We start from the raw sequence: 21,815 nt of genomic DNA on the forward strand, positions 1-21,815 counted from the left end.
CCCCCCTTGCAGCGCCCTCCGGGTTGCACAGTCCGCAGCAGCAGCAGGCGGCCAGGCCCCCCCGGCGCAAGTTGCCCAACTCTCGGGCGCCGCGCGCAAACGCACCGCTCCTTCCCCCACCCCTCCTGCCGGCGGTGTTGTGACATCACCTCGCAGGGCGCCGTGCCCTGTGACGTGAGGGGTAAGGACCTCCTCTCTCCTCCAATCCGGGTGGACGGGGTGGGGAGCGGCCGTCGCTTTCTCCGCCCGGCGGGGGGCGGGAGGTGAGACCCGGATGAGGCGGCAGCTGGCTGCTGCTGTGTGAGGCGGAGCGGACCGCGGAGGAACCGCGCGGGTATCTCGGGCGGACTGAGGCGGAGGCTGCGCCCCCTCCCAGCCCCTCGGCACCTGCCCCAGCTCCATGCCCACAAGATGGAGGCGAGGGCGCTGGTGTGAGGGGGGAGCCCGTGCCCAGGTGCGCGCCTGGCGGGCGTCGAGGCGGAGATGCTGCTGGTCTATGTGATCCTGATCTCGGCTCTGGCCGGTTCCTTCATCACGCTGCTGCTCCAGCTGCTGCTGCTCTACAGGAGGAAGCCGGAGCCCCCCGGGGTGGCGAGAGCCTCCGGCGGCCTCTTCTTCCCCAGGGTCCTGCCCGACCACAGCCTCAGGGACTATTTCCACGGCTCAGAGCCGGCGGGCAACCATCCGCCCCAGGAGCCTGCCCCTGCCGCCGCCGCTGCTACCCCCTCCCCGGGCGCCGCCAAGCCCCAGGCTGAGCCCGGCGCCAAGCAGCAGCAGCAAGAGCCCCCTGCGCCCCCCTCCTCCCGAGAGGAGACCTGCTACTTCCTCAATGCCATCTGCCTCTTCCTCTTCAGGGAGCTCAGGGACACCTCCCTGGTCAGGCACTGGGTCACCAAGAAGATCAAGGTGGAGTTCGAGGAGCTGCTGCAGACCAAGATGACGGGCAAGGTGCTGGAGGGGCTGAGCCTCAGGGATGTGTCGCTGGGCGATGTGGTGCCCCTCTTCAAATCCATCAAGCTCATCCGGCCAGTGATCTGCAGTGACGAGGGCTGCCCCGAGGAACTGGGCTTCGAGGTGGACCTGGAGTATAATGGTGGCTTCCACCTAGCCATCGATGCCGACCTGGTCTTTGGCAAGTCGGCGTACCTCTTCGTCAAGATCTCTCGGGTGATGGGGAAGCTGAGGCTGGTCTTCACCCGCTTGCCCTTCACACACTGGTCCTTTGCTTTCATGGATGATCCTGTGATAGGCTTTGAAGTGAAGTCCCAGTTTGAGGGGAGGCCCATGCCCCAGCTCACTTCTATCATCGTCAACCAGTTCAAGAAGGTCATCAAGCGTAAGCACACCTTACCCAGTTATAAAATCAGGTAAGGTGCCATATTCCCCTCTTCCCTGGGGTTACCTTGGGACAGGATGCATTCAAATGCCTGTCATATACTCTCAGGTAGAAAAGGAAAGGTTTTTATTGGCACTTTTTCAGGCATATAATAATGGCACTTATGGTATCTTTCTTCTTGTGATCTCAAAGCACTTTGTAAAGGTGAATTAGTATCACTTCCATTGTTTTACAGGTGAAGAACATGAAGCACACAGATCAGATAGTAAATTAATGATAGAACAGGTGATAGAACCCAGGTATCCCAACTATCAGGCCAGTGCCTTATCCACTTGCTCCATGCTATCTCTTTGGAAGGTAGAAGGATGGCCTTGTCCCTAAAGCACAGGATGCAGAGTTGGGATATGTGGGATCTGTTCCAGGATCTGCTACTGACTGACTGTGCAACCATGGGCAAGTCACTTGGCCTCACTTTTCCTATTTGAAAAACCAGGGACAGTAATTCTAACGTGAGACAGGAATTAATTCACTCACTGTAAAGTGTTTTGATATGCTCCGAAAGGCACTGTAAAAGTACAAAAATTATCTTTTTTTCCACAGTTCATTACTGCTTCCCGCTGCTCCTCCAGCCTCTCCATCTGCCCTTGGTCAGACCTAAAAGCTAGCTGGCGACAGCTGCTCGCTACTCATGCTGCAATCATGGAATTTTCTAGTGCCAACTTTGTCTTTATTGTAGTAAAGGAGTGTGAAGAGCACTTCTGTCTGATTTATACACACTGCAGTTTTGCATATAATGGGATGTCCGGTGATTTATCTATAGTGGAAGAATCCAAGTGAATTCCTCGCTGCCTAATTGCTGCCTGGTCTGTGACTATAAGTATTCAGTAATTTACCAGTCTCAGGGAACACATTTGTCCCGTCATCCACCTGTATGTTCTCTATAGTTTGCATGATCACTTGCTAGATATATTAATGTGACTCTGTTTACTTGATTCCTCAGCACTAAGACTCGGTAAAGTTCCTCTCAGGGGAAGCCACACAAAGGAATCATTGAAGAGGTCTATCTGAATTCTAAAGTATATCTAATTTTTATGTTGAGGAGATGGCTTTAAAAGTCTTTCCTGTCTATTCTTTGTTACAAATTATGCTAAGCTTGTGTGACTATATATATCTGCATGTGTAGAAAATGATCTAGGGCTTGGAAAATCCACAAAAGCAGGGCAGGTAAGAAGCTTCTCAGGGAAATGCCATTTCAGAATCTTAATTCTCTTAATAATTTAGAGGCTTTATGGTTGTGAATATAACTTACAAAGTCTGACTCAAGTCTAAACCAGTGTGGTTGGGTCTTCCTGAGTCTTCACACAGACACTTCAAGTACTTCAGATGTTACTCATAGCATTCCCACAGTGCAGCAAAATGAAAACTGAGGGAACACTTGTCAGCTTTAAGGGTTGCTATTCAGAACATTGTGGACAACTGTGAAACTCACAAGAATCAGGTCAGTTTCATACGGTTGCAGTTTGGGAAAGAGACTTGAGCTACTGGTTGTGGAAAAGGACCTAAACCAGAGACTTTAAACCATGATTTGAGGATTCCAGTAACTCAGAGGTTAGGGGTCTATTTCAGCAGTGGGTGGGTGAGGTTCTGTGGCCTGCAATGTGCAGGTCAGACTAGATGATCATGATGGTCCCTTCTGACCTTAGTCTCTGAGGGTTAGGACAGCAAGACCCTCACTGACTTCAACAACCACTTGCAGCAAAGCGGAGAGGGAGGGAGGGAACATTCTTTTCCCTTCTTCCTTCCAGTTGCAGCGTGTCTGTGTGTAGGTCAGTGATGGATCACTCCCCTCTTCAAGCAGTTGTGGAAGGGGTCTTGCATCTCACTTGGAAGGTGCCCCTGGATAGTGGAGTCCTCTCTCTTCATTCAGTCCAAGATATTTGATGTCTTGTAAATTTTTCAAATCCTGTGCATGAGAGCTACTGGGTTAGGATTGTGAGTGTGGGTGAGAGAGAGAGAGAGAGTGATAAGTTAAGAAAGGGAAGTATGTTGTGGTGGAGGAGAGATGGATTTTAAAAAGAGAATTCTGAGTGACAGAAAATACTGGGCAGAGGTAGAGCACAACATTTAGTAAGAAAGAGATAGGAGTGTGGAGAAGGAGTGGGGCAGAGAAGGTAACTGATACTGAAAGGAAAGGTATAGCATGGTATGTTATAGGAAAGAAGAGTGAATTCTAGGGAAAGAAAGTCTAAGTAATTTTGTAAGCTAATTTTAAAAAAATACAATCCAATAAAATATTAAAAACTAAATAGTTATTCCCTTAAATAGTAGGGAGTTTGGCTTTGAAAGTGTCATAGTAGCATAGCTATTTTTTACCCTGGCTTATAGACTTAGTACACAGGCTAGTAGGTATTGGGTAACAAAATATCCACTCCTGTATATAAGACTGTTTCCTCAAGAGATCTGAATGTGCTTTATGGACATTGAAACTTAAAACTTAGAGCACATTCTGTGTGTATAGTCAAGCAGTACTTGTGGCACCTTAGAGACTAACAAATTTATTTGAGCATAAGCTTTCATGAGCTACAGCTCACTTCATTGGATGCATGCAGTGGAAAATACAGTGGGGAGATTTTATATGCACAGAGAACATGAAAGAATGGGTGTTACCATACACACTGCAACAAGAGTGATCAGGTAAGGTGAGCTATTACCAGCAGTAGAGGGGAAAAAAACCCTTTTGCAGTGATAATCAAGGTGGGCCATTTCTAGCACTTGAAACGAACGTGTGAGGAACAATGTGTGTGTGGGGGGGAAATAAACATGGGGAAATAGTTTTACTTTGTGTAATGACACATCCGCTCCCAGTCTTTATTCAAGCCAGTTTGCAAATTAATTCGAATTCAGCAGTCTCTCATTGGAGTCTGTTTTTGAAGGTTTTTTTGTTGAAGAATTGTCACTTTTAGGTCTGTAATGGAGTGACCAGAGAGAGTGAAGTGTTCTCCGACTGGTTTTTGAGTGTTATAATTCTTGACATCTGATTTGTGTCCTTTTATTCTTTTACGTAGAGACTGTCTGATTTGGCCAATGTACGTGGCAGAGAGGGCATTTCTGGCACATGATGGTATATATCACATTGGTAGAAGTGCAGGTGAATAAGCTCTGATAGGGTGGCTGATGTGATTAGGCCCTATGATGGTGTCCCCTGAATAGATATGTGGACACAGTTGGCAACAGGCTTTGTTGCAAGGATAGGTTCCTGGGTTATTGTGGTGTGTGGTTGCTGGTGAGTATTTGCTTCAGGTTGGGGGGCTGTCTGTAAGCCAGGACTGGCCTGTTTCCCAAAATCTGTGAGAGCGATGGGTCATTCTTCAGGATAATATGAAGTTCCTTGATGATGCGTTGGAGAGGTTTTAGTTGGGGGCTGAAAGTGATGGCTAGTGGCGTTCTGTTATTTTCTTTGTTGGGCCTGTCCTGTAGTAGGTGACTTCTGGGTACTCTTCTGGCTCGTCAGTCTTTCTTCACTTCTGCAGGTGTGTCTTGTAGTTGTAAGAATGCTTGATAGAGATCTTGTAGGTGTTTGTCTCTGTCTGAGGGGTTGGAGCAAATGCGGTTGTATCGCAGAGCTTGGCTGTAGACGATGGATCGTGTGGTGTGGTCAGGGTGAAAGCTGGAGGCATGTAGGTAGGAATAGCGGTCAGTAGGTTTCCGATGTAAGGTGGTGTTTATGTGACCATCGCTTATTAGTACCGTAGTGTCCAGGAAGTGGATCTCTTGTGTGGACTGGTCCAGGCTGAGGTTGATGGTGTGATGGAAATTGTTGAAATCATGGTGGAATTCCTCAAGGGCTTCTTTTCCATGGGTCCAGATGATGAAGATGTCATCAATATAGCACAAGTAGAGTAGGGGCATTAGGGGACCAGAGCTGAGGAAGCATTGTTCTAAGTCAGCCATAAAAATGTTGGCATACTGTGGGGCCATGCGGATACCCATAGCAGTGCAGCTGATTTGAAGTTATACATTGTCCCCAAATGTGAAATAGGTATGGGTGAGGATAAAGTTCAGCCACCAGGTTTGCTGTGATATTATCGGGGATACTGTTTCTGATGGCTATGTTCTCTGTGTATATAAAATCTCCCCACTGTATTTTCCACTGCATACATCCGATGAAGTGAGCTGTAGCTCACGAAAGCTTATGCTCAAATAAATTTGTTAGTTTCTAATATGCCACAAGTACTCCTTTTCTTTTTGCGGATACAGACTAACATGGCTGCTACTCTGAAACTTGTGTGTATAGTGTTGACCCCCATATAGAGAGGGGTAAACCTGAAGCACAGGTGATTGCCCAAGGTAGCACAATGTCAGTGGTTATTGGGACAGGAGCCCCAGAGTTCTAATACTGTTCTCAACTCTAAACCCCACTGCCTCAAGGAGAATAGTTTTGGAAAGGTAATCTTTCTTACTAGGCATTGCATGTTTTAAATTTCTTTAAAAGAAGGCAAAACACTGAACCTGTGATTCAGATATTCTTTTAGAGCCATGTAATTTATTCTTTTATACAATCTTTCAGTGTTTGGGAGGAAGCCAGATAAATTTTACACCCTTCAAACAACCTGTTTCCTGACGTAAACATTCAATAATTTCTCATCTGCGTGGAATGTATTTGTCCCTGCCTCTCTTTTCTGTCATTTTGAAATATTATTGGTTAAATATTTAACAAGCTGTGTGTTTTCAGTTCAAGCCCTTTCTGTGGCTTTCCCCGCCCCATGCTCGCTCTAGGAGTTTTGCAAATAAATAATTGAATAGCTGTAATAGTCTTAGGCCATGTCTACACGACAAGCCCTATAGCAGCACGGCTACAGTGCTGCAGCTACACCACTGTAATAGACACTTGCTACAGGCTGGATGAGTTTTTCTCTTGCTGTAATAAATCCACCCCCCTCAGGAGGTAGCGGCTATGTCAACTGAAGACTACTTCTGTCAACCCAGCTGTGTCTGTACCTGGGCTTAGGTTGGCTTAACTATGGGTATGTCTATGCTGCAATTAAAAACCTGTGGCTGGCCTGTGCCAGCTGACTTGGGCTAACGGGCTATTTAATTGTGGTGTAGACATTCAAGTTTGGGCTGGAGCCTGGGCTCTAGGACCCTGCAAGGTGGGGTAATAGCCCAAACCCGAACATCTACACTACAGTTAAACAGCACCTTATTCTGACCATTAGTCAACTGCCATCAGCCAGCTGTTGGTGTCGAATTCCTGTGTAGACATTCCCTGTGTGTCTCGGGTGTGAATTTTTCAGACCCCTGAGAGATGTAGGTGGGTCGGCTTAAGTTTTAGGTTTAAACCAGGCCTTAGAAAGAGAAGATGTTGGCATACAAGGATCCAGAGTAACAGCCGTGTTAGTCTGTATTCGCAAAAAGAAAAGGAGTCTCTAAGGTGCCACAAGTACTCCTTTTCTTTCTGCATACAAGGAGTTCTCTTTTGAACCATTTAAAAAGGGGACATCATTTTGGCTCAGTAATTTCCAAATTACAGGCCTCAAAGCTGTCCTATCTTTTTTCCAGCTGTTAAATAACATTTAAAGAAGCTAAAAGTACACTTTTTTTAAAAAAAATACTATTTGTAAGTAAGCAACTGCTATAGATTCTACAGAGATATTATCTGATGTCCAATGGCAAGAGAGGTCGTCTAGACAGTTGTTAATGGATTGATGATGTGCTCCTTCAAACAATCTCTTTTTTTAAGGTATTGCCCCCCACGACAAAAATTGAGAACCCCTGTGGTAGTCTGGGTGTCTATTCTGACACTCCTGGTAAAGCTTGGGTAAACTAAACATTTCCATTTATTTTTGCTTAGTCTTTTGTGATTACATTTTTATAGAACTATTAATGTATATAGTATACTAAGTGTTTTGCAGACAGATAACTGCACAACCTACTTCTGTTTTTTCCAAATAGGAATAAAGTTGTAATGAACCGTGATTGATAAGACTCTTTACATAAGAGGAGAGGTGACTTGTAATCTAAGAAAGGTTGTGCCTGTCTTTGATTCTCTTCTGATTTTTAACAGATAGGTCACTTTAAAATAAACTGTAAAGTTATGAACAGATTGGTAATGTTGAATTTCTTAGGCTGATTATTCTTTATTGGATGTGACTCTAGATTGTCATCCAGAAAAAAAGTGGAACTGTCCAGCAGACAATTGCAGTTTTATTAAGGCTTATCACTGTGGTGCTTATTCACCAAGAGCATCATTTGGCACATAAGAAATACTAATGTTGAATTGTGTAAGGTTGAGGTTGACAGACTTATTTTAAAGGTAACTGAAAGCCTGGACTGTCATGTGTGTAACTTGTAAAGTCTTGTGTGTTTAAAAAAGCCAAAATTGAGGGGCTCTTGTTTCTATGTGCTGTGTTGTAGTGAGAAATGTTGCTGTTTGTACATATCCCCCAAAGCTTGTCCACAGACCTGCCTTCCAGCTGGAGGAACAACCACCTCTTTGTTACGCCATGTGAATGTTACTCCCATTTTCTTTGGTAAACTGTCATGTTCCAACTGCTGGAGAATCTTCGGATTCCAGCATTCTATCTGGTAATCACAGGGACTGGAGATGATTGTACCTGGTGATATTCTAAACAAAAGGCTCTTCACTATGGTTGTAGCTGTTTCCATCGCTGCACACTGGCTCAACAGAAATTCTGGTCTTCAGAGTGACACAGACAGAGAGACTATCCTGGAAGGTTTGCACAGGTGGCAGATGTGGGGCACGTGCTGTGCTGAGGTGTGTATGTATTTTTGTATGTGTGTGCTGGTTGTGCTGATTTGTGCAGGTGGCAGTTGGGCCAATCAATCCATCTGTCTCCTGCGTACAATCAATGAAATTGTTGCATGCAAATTAGTTGTAGAGAAGGGAGAGTGATTGAGTTACCTCTGATATCACAATAGTCAAGGACTTTTGGCATAGCACAGATACATGTTCTACTGTAGCTGTACACTGCATAGGTGTAACTTGTAAGTCAGAATGGCTGGAAACTTAAAAAATTTCATGGTAACAGACCACAAAACCCAATAATGATGGAACCTGGTGATATTCTGAACAAAAAGAGCCCTCAACCCTGTTTGAAGATGTTTCCATCCTGCACAGTGACTCTGCAGACATAAGAGGCTTCAGAGTGACATTCCTGAAATGTTCCTGTATAGATTATGTCACACTGAATCAGATATTCATGATCTGATTTATTCCAATTTTGCAATCCATAAGCTAAGGGGATAAACATTTTGACATGCAGTTAGAGCTTATGCTGAAATACTTACAAAGTCTTATTTATATATACCATTGACACTTTCAAAAATACCTGTCTCTTTTTTTCCTTGGCTCTTGAGCAAGAGTATTTGGATTTAACAAAACAGTTATTTTGATGTAACAGTTGTCATTCAAGGACAGAGCTTCCATCTGATTAAGAGCCAGTTGGCTAAAATTCTCTGAACGAGGCCACAGTATTATCTAAGTTTTTCTTTCCTTAATTGTCTACTGATGTGATGGTAATGGGGAATCTTGGGGAATCCAGGGATGAAAGTCATCTTGTTACCTCCCATACTTCCAGCATGAGGGAGACTTTCTTGTACTTAACTTGGTGTCGTCATCCTGACACCGTCAGCCTGTTAACCACCCAAGCACTTTTTTGGGCTTTGCCAACCCTTACTTTATCTTGTAAGTTAACAGTAGGTGCACCCGAGTCCCTTTGAAACATTGCCTTATAGTATTCGGCCCCTTAACCACGGAACACTCACAGAAATACCAGATTTGCTGTTCCCAAAAGAACAGTATACACATCAGCTTGAATGAGTCAACTCAGGGTCAGCATTTCACTCAATACCACATCACTGAGATGTATTTATAGTGAAAATAATAAGTTTATTATCAAAGATTTAAGTGATAGAATATTGGAAACAAATAGTTACATATAAAACAAAATCAGATACAGTTTCTAGGGTAAGGTAAAAATAATAATAAAAAAGCTATTGCTTTCTTTTATTTAACACTTCACATTTTAATACTGAAAAACCTCATGTCCTTAAAATATATAGAACTCCCATACTGTTTTAGCTAGAATAAGCAGATTAAGTATCAGAATGGATGAATTTGCAAGACCTTGAATTTGGAAATACAACAGATATCAGATTTGTAGTACTGTGGCTGTGGAAGTAAGTGGTGGTAGAATCAGGAGGAGAAGGTAACTAAAAGACTTTTTAAAATGGGTGTCTTTCTTGCACATGAAGGAAACTTTCTGCATCTTCTATCTAGTGAAGCATGTCTACATTCTCTACAGATGTGTCTCATAATGGAACTTACCAGAATACTAAGGCTGTGTCTGTGTGAGAAAGATGGTCAGTTTAAACTAAGGTGTGAATTTAAATTGATTTAGTTAAACTGGTGCTAATCTGTATGGACACACTTATTTCAGTTTAAAGATGGGAAATTTTTAAGCTGAATTTTGGATCAGGTTTAACTTAAACTAAAATAAGAATATCCACCTGGGTTTGCACCACGTTAGCTAAATCTGCACTGATTTATCCTAAACTAGGTTTTAAACAGCATCCCATGTAGAAAGGCCTAAAAGATTCAGAGGGCACAATTTTGTATTCACACTTGTGTAAATCAGGAGTAAAAGCAATGTAGAACTGAGTGTAAGGAAGAAGAATCTGACTCAAATTCTAAATAACTCTTTAACATGCCTTGGTAGTTTTTCCATACACCGCTGAAAATTGAGACTTTTTTACTTGCAACGCACAATACATCTCACTAATCAGAATCTCCAAGTTATTTACAAATGTCAGTAACTGGTAGCATCCTCAATTCATTTAACATATAAAGAAACAGACATTGAAAGAATGGTTCAAAGTGTCAGAGCCAGCCAGTGGTACCCAGGTAAAGAAACCAGTTTGTCTCCTATCTATTCTCAGGTTGCAACCACCAGGCAATTAGACACATTAACTGTAAAATTATACCTTTACTTTTAAATCTAAGCCATTTAGCACATTCCTTTACAGTCAATTTTTCATCGACTATTTTTAATGCTAAAACTGAAGTTAACAACCACGGTAGACCTTTTAACATGTATTTTGGGTTATTTAAAGTAACATAGAATTTTGTCCAAACATCCCATGTGTGGTACTAGCTAAAGAAGAATTTATCAGGAACTTGATTCACGGTTAGTTTCTTAAGAATGCACCAGAACTTTGCGGCAGAACCAAATGCAGAAGCTAAACAGATCAGAGAAGCAGGGTCTTACAAAGACTACTTTCTAGTAATGATTTGTTATCGGAAGTTAAATACCACAATTGATCACTTATGACTTACATTTAGTTAGTTAATGAGTTCAGCTAAACAATAACTGATTCCAAAATAAAGCAGGTGATTTGACACTTGACAGTATGACCCAAAAACTTTAGTTTAACCTATTTTAATTCATCATTACAGAACTTGTTATATAGCTTTTAAATTGACTCCATATTTTCCAAGAAGTATAAGCCAAAAATGTAATGTAAGCAAGACTTTGGCATAAAATGGTTCTTTGCTATTGATGTGACAAACCTAATCAGGTAACCGAGGTCTTGAAAAATGTAGTGAACATCTAACTGGAAGTCAAAACTTCTTAGTCAGAATTACCTTTTAAAAATAATATTAGAGGCACCAGTGATGTCCAGGAGCAGTACTTTGTTGAGAATCCCACCTCCCAGCTCTCCTTAGCTGGAAAGAGAGAAGATGATGAGACTTTTACTAAGATGCTGTTTCTGGAGCCTACTGATATTTTTATATCTCCCCTTTCTTGAAAAACACGTGCCTGCTTCAGATTTGAAATTCTGTTTGCTGTAGCTGCCAGAAGGGAAAAGACGCATCTATTATCTCCTATCCTTTGCTCACCTAACCCAGGTGAAAAAGTTTCTGCTACTCTATTCTCCCTCTTTTTCCATTTTCTGGGTCCTTCTCCCCATGGAAAAATTCCAAGGCCTGCCTCTGTTGGTAGAGGTATCATTATGACATTGGCATCATTCATGACAGTTTCAGTGCTGCTCACCTGGTTCTTAATAGCACCAGTGAAACTGACCAGAGACTTCACTATATTGCTTGGCAAACCCGTGATAAACAGAGCTTTCTATAGACACTGCAGTTTATCACATTTGGAAGATCTTCATAGCCACAAGAGCAAATAACTTTTTATTTAAGCATGTTTATTTTTTTATTGGAATAGCTTATACAAAGCTCTAGGCACCCTGACAGGTAATTAATATTACAGCAAAACAAAACCCCAGCAGCATCAAATAACTTTCAGAAAGGAACTTGGCTAGTCTGCCACCAACTAAAAAGCTGCTTTCCACCCTTTCATCATTCCCTCTGCCTACTCCAAAAATCCTGTTGAAGAATATGTCTTTTGCAGTGTGCCCGGAAGGCCACCAAATTCAGTGTGTGATAAAATGAAAGCCTTAATTCTGTTGGTATTGATGATTTTGGCCATTGGTTCAGAATAGCAGAGAGAAGGGTTTTTTAAAATCTTTTTTCCTATTTTTTTTCTCCTATTGTCTAATTATGGGTTCTTGCAGTCAGAAGGTAAATCTCAGAATCTCTTGTCCTCTAAAAGTTTTAAGGTTTTTGTTTTTGTTTTAAATTAGAATGTAGTAGTAGGTTACTGGTGTGCTTTTTGGATCAGTGAGGGCATAAGCTCTTTGACATGTGCATGATAACCAAATACTGCATTTTTGTGCCTTGCCTGCAATATATGTAGTTCTGTGTGACACAATCCTGTGTAGGAGAATTACATGGGGACCAAGAAAATCTCGGTGAATGCAAAGGATGGTGGGAATACAAAAAAAAAAAAATCATAAAATCAATGGAGGTTGAAAAATTGTGTGTGTGAGAGAGAAAGAGAGAATAGATTTATAGTGGTAATTATATTTGTTTGCTTCAAAAACTGATCCATTTAAGGATTAGAGTTAATTGGTTTTGTGGGCAATGGCACTTCCTTTCTCAAAATGTTGACCCTCAATCCTACCTCCTGTTTGAAAGGATGTGTGTGAGATTTTTTGACACAATTGCAAATGAAAATAAAACTACAGCACTGGCTTACCTTTCTTACAATTGTGGATTTTAAAAAAATGCTTGCTTTAAGACCAGTGTTGTATTTTTTGGGTAGGTAGATGCTGATAGGGTGAAAGCCTGGGGGAAATCTGATAAAGTTCTGTTGCACACATCTTCAGTTTGATATCAAAGTGTGTGTGGGGGGAACTTTAATGTTTTGAATGTTTGCTTTTTTATGTGTTCTGATATCTCAAAAAAGACTTGTTTCAGACTTTGTTCTCAGTGAGGACAAATGCCTTTGTTATTTTCCAACAAACTTTAGTGTTTTTCTAACTGGTCTGTCATAACTTGCATATTTTCAAGGCTTTCAGTAAAACCTCTCGGGTTTATTTCAGCTGACTACTAATCTTATCATTGAAAACTCAAGTTTATTTTTCAGATTAAGATAATGTACGACACCTAATGCTTTGGTTAAAGTGGGAGAAGGTATGGCCTATTGTTAAGGTTCAAAACTGGGAGTCCAACTTCCCATTGAGACTCTGAGTAAATCACTTAATTTTTGCCTAAGTTTTCATACTTAAAAATAGGGGTGATACTCTGCTATATAATATGGGTATTATGCAAATGTATAGCACTTAGACATTCTCAAATAGAAAGTAATATGCACACATGAAAGACTTATTCCTTTGCATAAGTTGGTCTTAGATCTTGTAAATCTTTGTAACAAAATAAAAAGTTAAGCTTTTAGAAAGCAATTTGAGTGAGGAAAGTGAGTTTCAGCAATGTGGTGTCATAGAATGCTACACTCTAATCACTATGGAACTTAATCTCATGTTGACAGTTTCACTGTAGTAGCTAGTCATTTCATGTTATTGAGTGACTGTGGTAAACTGCTTATTCAACATTCCTGCAGTGATTGCCTCAAGTCACCAACACTTGTCTCTGTATATAATTCATGTTCACACTTGCTTAGTTTTGAACTGTTTCAACATTTCATCACTCTCCATTGAACAATAGGAGAATTTATTAATTGTACTGCAAGGCAAACAAAATAAAATAGGGGGTATACTTGAGAGCGTGAAAGAAGCATTTGGGGGAAAATATTAGATACTCAAATGACTGGTTTGGTAATTCAGTAAAGAAGTGTCAGTGGGGACTAATAATCTACTAGTGGTTCCATTTTCAAAATGTTAATAGTATAACATTGAATTGTGCCTTTTTTCAGCGACATTACAAGTGATAGGTTGGACCAATGAAGTTATGAAGCAGAGCAGTTTTATTCTGTGTGTGTATATATACATATATATTTTGAACAACTTACAAGTTTTCCTGAAGATAGTCAAGTGAGATTTGTATTTGAATGGGACAGCTTTGATAAAATAAAGAACAGCAGTACGTAAGTGATGAGAAAGCACCTAGTCACCTTACATATGCTTCATTTTAAAAAATGCATCACTGAAGGTGTCTAAGTATATGTTTGCAAAAAGACAAGGAGTACTTGTGGCACCTTTGAGACTAACAAATTTATTTGAGCATAAGCTTTCGTGAGCTATAGCTCACTTCATCGGATGCATTCAGTGGATGTTTATTTTACTGCTGTATTATGGCTTCTGAGCAATTAAGTGGATTTGGGTTTAGAATTAGGTTAACTTTCATTTTTGGAGTAATAAGCAGTCATGATTTTTCTGAGTAAAAACATAAATTCACATATTTTTAAGGCCAGAAGGCAGGGACCATTCTAGTCATCTCATCTGACCTGCATAAAAGGCCACAGAATTTCACTAAAGGGTTCTTGCATCAATCCCAAAACTTCTGATGGAGCTAGAGAATCTTCTAGAAAGGCATGCTCATGATTTAAAGTCTTAAAGCAATGAATAATCCTTGGTAAATTTTGTCCAAAGGTTAATTACCCTCACTGTTTTTAAACAAAACCTTATTTCTAGTCTGAAACTATTTAGCTTCTACATTTGGTCCTTATCTCCAAAGTGCTTAGTACTCTGTGACTAGGGTATCTAGAAGATTGCCTTTAAGCTCTAAGATAAACCCCAATTGACAGCTTTGCTCTCTTGGTGCAATGGGACTTCCTACAATAAAGAGCAAAGCTTGCTGGTGCAGGAGACAACTTATTTGGGGGTTGGCCCAAGACTGTGGAACAAAGTCTCACAGGCACTATGGACTATTGCAGACCTCACCATTTTCCACTCCAAGAACAAGGTGCAACAAACATATATAGCTGAGTTTTTAACTATGTTCCAGAACAGTCCACTGCACACATTTCTTCCCCTAGTGAGAGGATGAGGGAACAAATGTGTGATAGCTGTTAGTTATGTTGTTAATAGACTACTGAAAGGCATTCAGATACTACCGTGATGAGTGTGGTATAGAAAATTTATAGAATAACTTCAGCCATTGGATCTTGTTATGCCTTTGTCTGCCAGCTTAAAGACTCTTCTACTATCAGATATTTTCCTTCTATATAGGTGCTTATAGACTATAAGTCGTCATCTCAAAATTTTCTTTGTAAAACTAAATAGACTAACTACTTTAAGCACTAACATATTGCTTTGTGTATTTTTGGGTTGCAAAGATTTAACCAAGCACAAAGTTTGGCCTGCAGTAACTATTATCGGTGATGTGTGTGACACCTTCCCAGTTTCACTCTTAAGTTCAGGTTTATTTTTCAGGGCTGTTACTCTTTTTGTTGCTTTTAAAAACTTATTGTGGCATTCCATAGTTAGTGTGTCACTGAATCCATCTCAGATATTTTTAGTTTACAAACAGTAAGGTGAGTTTTATGTTTTCAGAATAGAACTCCATTTTAGCCTAACAGTGCATTGGGGGGAGCAGAAGGGGGGAGTGTTGTGGCTTTTCAGCACTGCTGAAGTGTCAATGGACACCTTAAATTAATTATTTTAGATGGTGACAAAAATAATAGAACATGAGACCAGTTTAACAGAGACTTGTGAAACTCTGGGATTACATAAGAGTGATAGAGAACTGAAAAGAGAGTGCAAGGGATGGCAAAGGTAAAAAGTAGAACTTGATATTTGGGTGCTGTAGAGTGTGGGGGAGGGGAAGGGCAAGGGCAAGATCCTTCCTGTCTGTGTTAGAGCCTAGATGATCTCTGCTTCCTTAGCTCCTGTAAGCCTGAGGAATGAAAGGCTGGCACAAAGAATCAAACCAGTCTCTCCCACATAACAGGGAGGAACAATACTGTTAGATAAACAGGAGTATTCAAATATTGATGAGAAGATCATGTTTAAATAGATCATGTTTGTATAGCTTGCTATATTCTGATCAATGGAAAAAGTGAACTCCTTTTTTTAAAAACTTGAAATCATGGTAACAAACTGTATCTCTGAAATGCCACACAGGTTGTAGCTGTCAAAGTTTGACTCAGACTCACAATTTATCAGACCACTCTGTTTTATTAGCAAAGCTGCTCTGCTAATACATTTAGAAGTGAGTCCCCCGAGTGGGGCTTGTGTCTTTTAATTTATACAGTTTTTTGGAGAACAAGTTACAGAGAAGTTACAGACAAAAGAAGAAAAAGATTTTAGTCACCACCCTTCGAGATCCCTGAGACCAGTCACGTATCTTCAATTACCTGCCACCCTTAACAATCTCCTTTAACAGCTTCCAGTTAACTTAACTAATTGCCCTTCACACCTTCCATTCTGATGCCTGCTTCTTAGACGTGCTGGCTCTATCTTAATTGCTTCTCCATTCAAAAGCTAACTGTCCCTACGTGTGCTCCCTCAGATATTTTGTAACATGTTTTGGCATGCCCTCTCATATACAATGTATCCAGCATGTCCCCTTATACAATGTTATACTTCCACATAGCAAAGTATCAAAAAATGAATCGTGTTTGAAAATCTAAATCGTAGGTTGAATTACAGGTAAAACATGGAATGGGAAATAACCTTCTGATTGAATTCTCCACTGTGCATGGTGATAAAACATGTTTCTTCTAAATAGCACTCAGAGTTGTAGAAAAAATGCTACCTAAGTATTTGGTCTGTGTATACAGTATCTTCACTCTAAATTCAGTGAATAGTTTATTCAGATATGATGATAGTTTGACACTCACTTGAGCAACAGTAAAATTGTACTATGTTCAGATAGATTTTAGTTATCTATAGTAGTGGTAGTTTGGACAGCTGCTACCTGGAGGTCTTATTTTAAGATCTAAAGATGGTAGCGAATAGTCTTATTAAAATATATAGAGAGTTTCCCCCACAAAGTGCCATTGTTAGATTTTTAACTATTTTATAAACCAGCCTGGTGTTCTTGAGGAACAATTCTCCCTCCTCGTACATAAAAACTGTATCTTTTGTTTACAAAAAAAAATACATTGGGATCACAACAGTGAAATACGTGTCTCATATTCTCTGATTCTTACAAGGTGTTAGTGAAGAATATATTATGGGGCAATTAATGATAGAATTGACACCCTGAGTACATTAACTTCTTAGATTACAAATATGATGTTTTAAAGAATATAACTTGAATTATATTAGCATTTAATTCCTATTTTCAGGGGTTTGTTGCCAGCTAAAATTCTATCATTCAGTAAGATTCTTTCTTAAAAAATAAAATATCTAGAGATCTTCTATTGTAACATTTGTGAGGGAAATGGGGGAAAAAGAGGTAGCATTATAATACTTTGGTCTTTGAACTTCTATATTTAAAAATACTATGTGGTATGGGGCCAAGGGAGATATTTTACATTTCAACCGCAATGTCTTGCGAATCTTTGGTTCTCAATGTGTACACTCTTGCCTGTTTTGGCTTAAAGAAAAGGTCTAAAATATATCCAAATCCTTGATAGAAAATCAAGGAGAAAGTTCACTATGATTTACAATACTTATCTGCAAGTTTACATACATCATCTGTATGAGTTTCTGAATCTTTCCTTAGTGGTGAACTTATTTTTTGTTTTCCTATGTCAGTTTTAAACATCACTGTAACTCTGTGAACAATATATTCTTATGGTAAAGGTTGCCTGTATATAAGTACTAACATCTTCATGTTGGTTTTGTAATATGATGTGTTAAAACAGGATCACATTTTGTTTACCAGTGTCACTAATGTAATTTAAAACACTTAAGCATTTTGTACATCTGGTCTTGTTTACTGTGAATGGTGGTAAAACCTTGCTACTCCTGTATAAAATCTGTCTGTTCCCATGTATGACTCCATTTTGAGTGAGACTTGAAGATGATGATGGTGAGTATGGAATTCCATGTTGTGATGTAAGCATTAAAATAAAAATCAAATAGGTGGTGACTTTACTAGTGAAAATTAATCTTGCCATAACTCACATGTGTAGCAAATGACCTATAATGCCAAGAGGGTTACTATCACAAGCAAGTTTCAGAGTAGCAGCCGTGTTAGTCTGTACTTGTGGCACCTTAGAGACTAACCAATTTATTTGAGCATAAGCTTTTGTGAGCTACAGCTCACTTCATCGGATGCATACTGTGGAAAGTGTAGAAGATCTTTTTATATACACACAAAGCATGAAAAAATACCTCCTCCCACCCCACTCTCCTGCTGGTAATAGCTTATCTAAAGTGATCACTCTCCTTACAATGTGTATGATAATCAAGGTGGGCCATTTCCAGCACAAATCCAGGGTTTAACAAGAACGTCTGGGGGGTGGTAGGAAAAAACAAGGGGAAATAGGTTACCTTGCATAATGACTTAGCCACTCCCAGTCTCTATTCAAGCCTAAGTTAATTGTATCCAATTTGCAAATGAATTCCAATTCAACAGTTTCTCGCTGGAGTCTGGATTTGAAGTTTTTTTGTTGTAATATAGCAACTTTCATGTCTGTAATCGTGTGACCAGAGAGATTGAAGTGTTCTCCAACTGGTTTATGAATGTTATAATTCTTGACATCTGATTTGTGTCCATTTATTCTTTTACGTAGAGACAGTCCAGTTTGACCAATGTACATGGCAGAGGGGCATTGCTGGCACATGATGGCATATATCACATTGTTGGATGTGCAGGTGAACGAGCCTCTGATAGTGTGGCTGATGTTATTAGGCCCTGTGATGGTGTCTCCTGAATAGATATGTGGGCACAGTTGGCAACGGGCTTTGTTGCAAGGATAGGTTCTTGGGTTAGTGGTTCTGTTGTGTGGTATGTGGTTGCTGGTGAGTATTTGCTTCAGGTTGGGGGGCTGTCTGTAGGCAAGGACTGGCCTGTCTCCCAAGATTTGTGAGAGTGTTGGGTCATCCTTCAGGATAGGTTGTAGATCCTTAATAATGCGTTGGAGGGGTTTTAGTTGTGGGCTGAAGGTGACGGCTAGTGGCGTTCTGTTATTTTCTTTGTTAGGCCTCTCCTGTAGTAGGTGACTTCTGGGAACTCTTCTGGCTCTATCAATCTGTTTCTTCACTTCCGCAGGTGGGTATTGTAGTTGTAAGAATGCTTGATAGAGATTTTGTAGGTGATTGTCTCTGTCTGAGGGGTTGGAGCAAATGCGGTTGTATCGCAGAGCTTGGCTCTAGACGATGGATCGTGTGGTGTAGTCAGGGTGAAAGCTGGAGGCATGTAGGTAGGAATAGCTGTCAGTAGGTTTCCGGTGTAGGGTGGTGTTTATGTGAGCATCGTTTATTAGCACTGTAGTGTCCAGGAAGTGGATCTCTTGTGTGGACTGGACCAGGCGGAGGTTGATGGTGGGATGGAAATTGTTGAAATCATGGTGGAATTTCTCAAGGGCTTCTTTTCCATGGGTCCAGATGATGAAGATGTCATCAATATAGAGCAAGTAGAGTAGGGGCGTTAGGGGACGAGAGCTGAGGAAGCGTTGTTCTAAGTCAGCCATAAAAATTTTGGCATACTGTGGGGCCATGCGGGTACCCATAGCAGTGCCGCTGATCTGAAGGTATACATTGTCCCCAAATGTAAAATAGTTATGGGTAAGGACAAAGTCACAAAGTTCAGCCACCAGGTTAGCCGTGACATTATCAGGGATAGTGTTCTTGACGGCTTGTAGTCCATCTTTGTGTGGAATGTTGGTGTAGAGGGCTTCTACATCCATAGTGGCCAGGATGGTGTTATCAGGAAGATCACCGATGGATTGTAGTTTCCTCAGGAAGTCAGTGGTGTCTCGAAGGTAGCTGGGAGTGCTGGTAGCGTAGGGCCTGAGGTGGGAGTCTACATAGCCAGACAATCCTGCTGTTAGGGTGCCAATGCTTGAGATGATGGGACGCCCAGGATTTCCAGGTTTATGGATCTTGGGTAGTAGATAGAATATCCCAGGTGGGGGTTCCAGGGGTGTGTCTGTGCGGATTTAATCTTGTGCTTTTTCAGGGAGTTTCTTGAGCAAATGCTGTAGTTTCTTTTGGTAACTTTCAGTGGGATCAGAGGGTAATGGCTTGTAGAAAGTGGTGTTAGATAGCTGCCGAGCAGCCTCTTGTTCATATTCCGACCTATTCATGATGACAACAGCACCTCCTTTGTCAGCCTTTTTGATTATGATGTCAGAGTTGTTTCTGAGGCTGTGGATGGCACTGTGTTCCACACGGCTGAGGTTATGAGGCAAGTGATGCTGCTTTTCCACAATTTCAGCCCGTGCACGTTGGCAGAAGCACTCTATGTAGAAGTCCAGTCTGCTGTTTCGACCTTCAGGAGGAGTCCACCTAGAATCTGCTGTTGTCATCATGAATAGGTCGGAATATGAACAAGAGGCTGCTCGGCAGCTCTCCAATACCACTTTCTACAAGCCATTACCCTCTGACCCCACTGGGTCAGTTAGATTGAGCACGAGTGAGGAGCTAGGCTCTGTTGGTCATAATCCGATGCTCTGAGGCTTTGCAGGACTGAACCCAGAGTTCCATGGCAAAACACCCCATCTTTATAGTTGTAAATTCCCATTTGAGTCCATGCATTCTGCAATGTCATCCTGTAATCATTAGTCCTTAAGTGGTGTTAATCTTGGGGTTTTCTGCTGTTATCATTTATTTGTTGTTTTGCCTTCGGGGGTGCCTGCCTCACCTCCGAGGTCATCAATGCTGCTAACGTGTTTAGCCTCGGATACAATGGATATTTTCTGATTGTCTCCTGGTGTTTTCAAGTCTCTCACTTTTTCTTGACCATCTGGACATTTGTGATGGCTTTCGCACCTTATCTTTTCCTGATGCATGCATTCCTCATTTACGCAAACAGTCTCTCACAGAAGTCTTCAGAGATATACAGAATACATTGTAAGTTAAGTCTTGCTAAATCTTTTGTAACTAAAACCATTAACTTTGGGGCTTCAGGCCCTCAACATTTCTCTAATCTATTTATCATAGACACAATACAAAATCTTGTCTCTTACTAACTAAACTTTATAACAGGTCCTAATTGTAATACATATGGGAAACAGGATCCGAGTCTCAGACAGTCATTCCTTTCTGTTATTCAAAATGGGTGGCTGGCTGAATGAAATCAAAGTTTACATCAATTCTTATAGTACAATTCGAAAACTTAGCCCTACATTAAGCCCTAACCCTCCTTGCCCCAAGAGCCCTCACCGAATAACTTGCTTCCCAAAATAAAGCTGCTTACTGGGAACCTCCTCTGGTGTTTGTCCTTCCTCAAGCACTGGCCACTGCGACTGGCTACCTTCCTCCTGGCTTGAGAACAGCTCCTGGCTGCATGCATCTAGGGATGCCAGGGTATCTTCCTCCTCCTCAGCACCCTCACTCCTGCTTTTCTGCTCCTCCTCCTCCTTCTGCTTTGTTGGACTGTGCTCTGAAGTGTCCATGGTGGTACTCGGAGTGGAGGTGGGGTCACCCCCAAGTATCGTGTCCAGCTTTTTGTAAAAACGGCAGGTTGCAGGGGCAGCACCAGAGTGGCTGTTTGCCTACGGCTGGAGTGCAGCTGGCACTGGACAGCTTCCTCCCCCCAAATACTGATGAGGTCTGGCACCTCGCCATTGCTCCATACTGGGGATCGCCTGGCACATGGAGGCATGGTCACCTGGAAAAATTCACTGAGAGCACTCCACACCTGGCTGAGCAAACAGGAAGGAGATTTTCAAAATTCCCAGATAATTTAAAGGGCGGGTCTGATGGTTGGTCACCTGAGGGCAGGGCAGTAGAGTTCAAAGTGATGACCAGAGTGGCTAGAACAGGCATTGTGGGACACTTCTGGAGGCCGATCAGAGTGCATTAACAGACCAGGGCATCTACACTGGTGCTGTGGCGGCGCATCATACGTTATTCCACTCGCCGAGGTGGAGTACCAGGAGTGCTCTAGCCACGGAGTCATTGCCAGTGTGGACGTGTCATGAGTTAAAGCGCACTGGGCTGTTTTAATGCGCTCTAACTCGCAAATGTAGCCATGCCCTTAGAGATGTTCCAATAAGCTTCTTTCACAGACTAGACTTCTTCCTAGTCTGGGCCCAAT

At 41.5% G+C, this 21,815-nt stretch overlaps 1 protein-coding gene across 1 annotated transcript in view; it reads left to right on the top strand.

Moving 5' to 3' along the window:
* The first annotated feature begins 243 nt into the window (after positions 1-243).
* Positions 244-21,815, top strand: part of PDZD8 (PDZ domain containing 8) — a 145,303-nt gene continuing 123,731 nt past the window's right edge. Inside the window, exon 1 of the mRNA XM_048859531.2 lies at positions 244-1,367. Coding sequence (XP_048715488.1) covers positions 484-1,367 — 884 coding nt within the window. The 5' untranslated portion in view covers positions 244-483. The remainder of the gene's footprint in view (positions 1,368-21,815) is intronic.

Source organism: Caretta caretta, chromosome 7 (genome assembly GCF_965140235.1).
Source record: "Caretta caretta isolate rCarCar2 chromosome 7, rCarCar1.hap1, whole genome shotgun sequence".
NCBI classification, from domain to species: Eukaryota; Metazoa; Chordata; order Testudines; family Cheloniidae; genus Caretta; species Caretta caretta.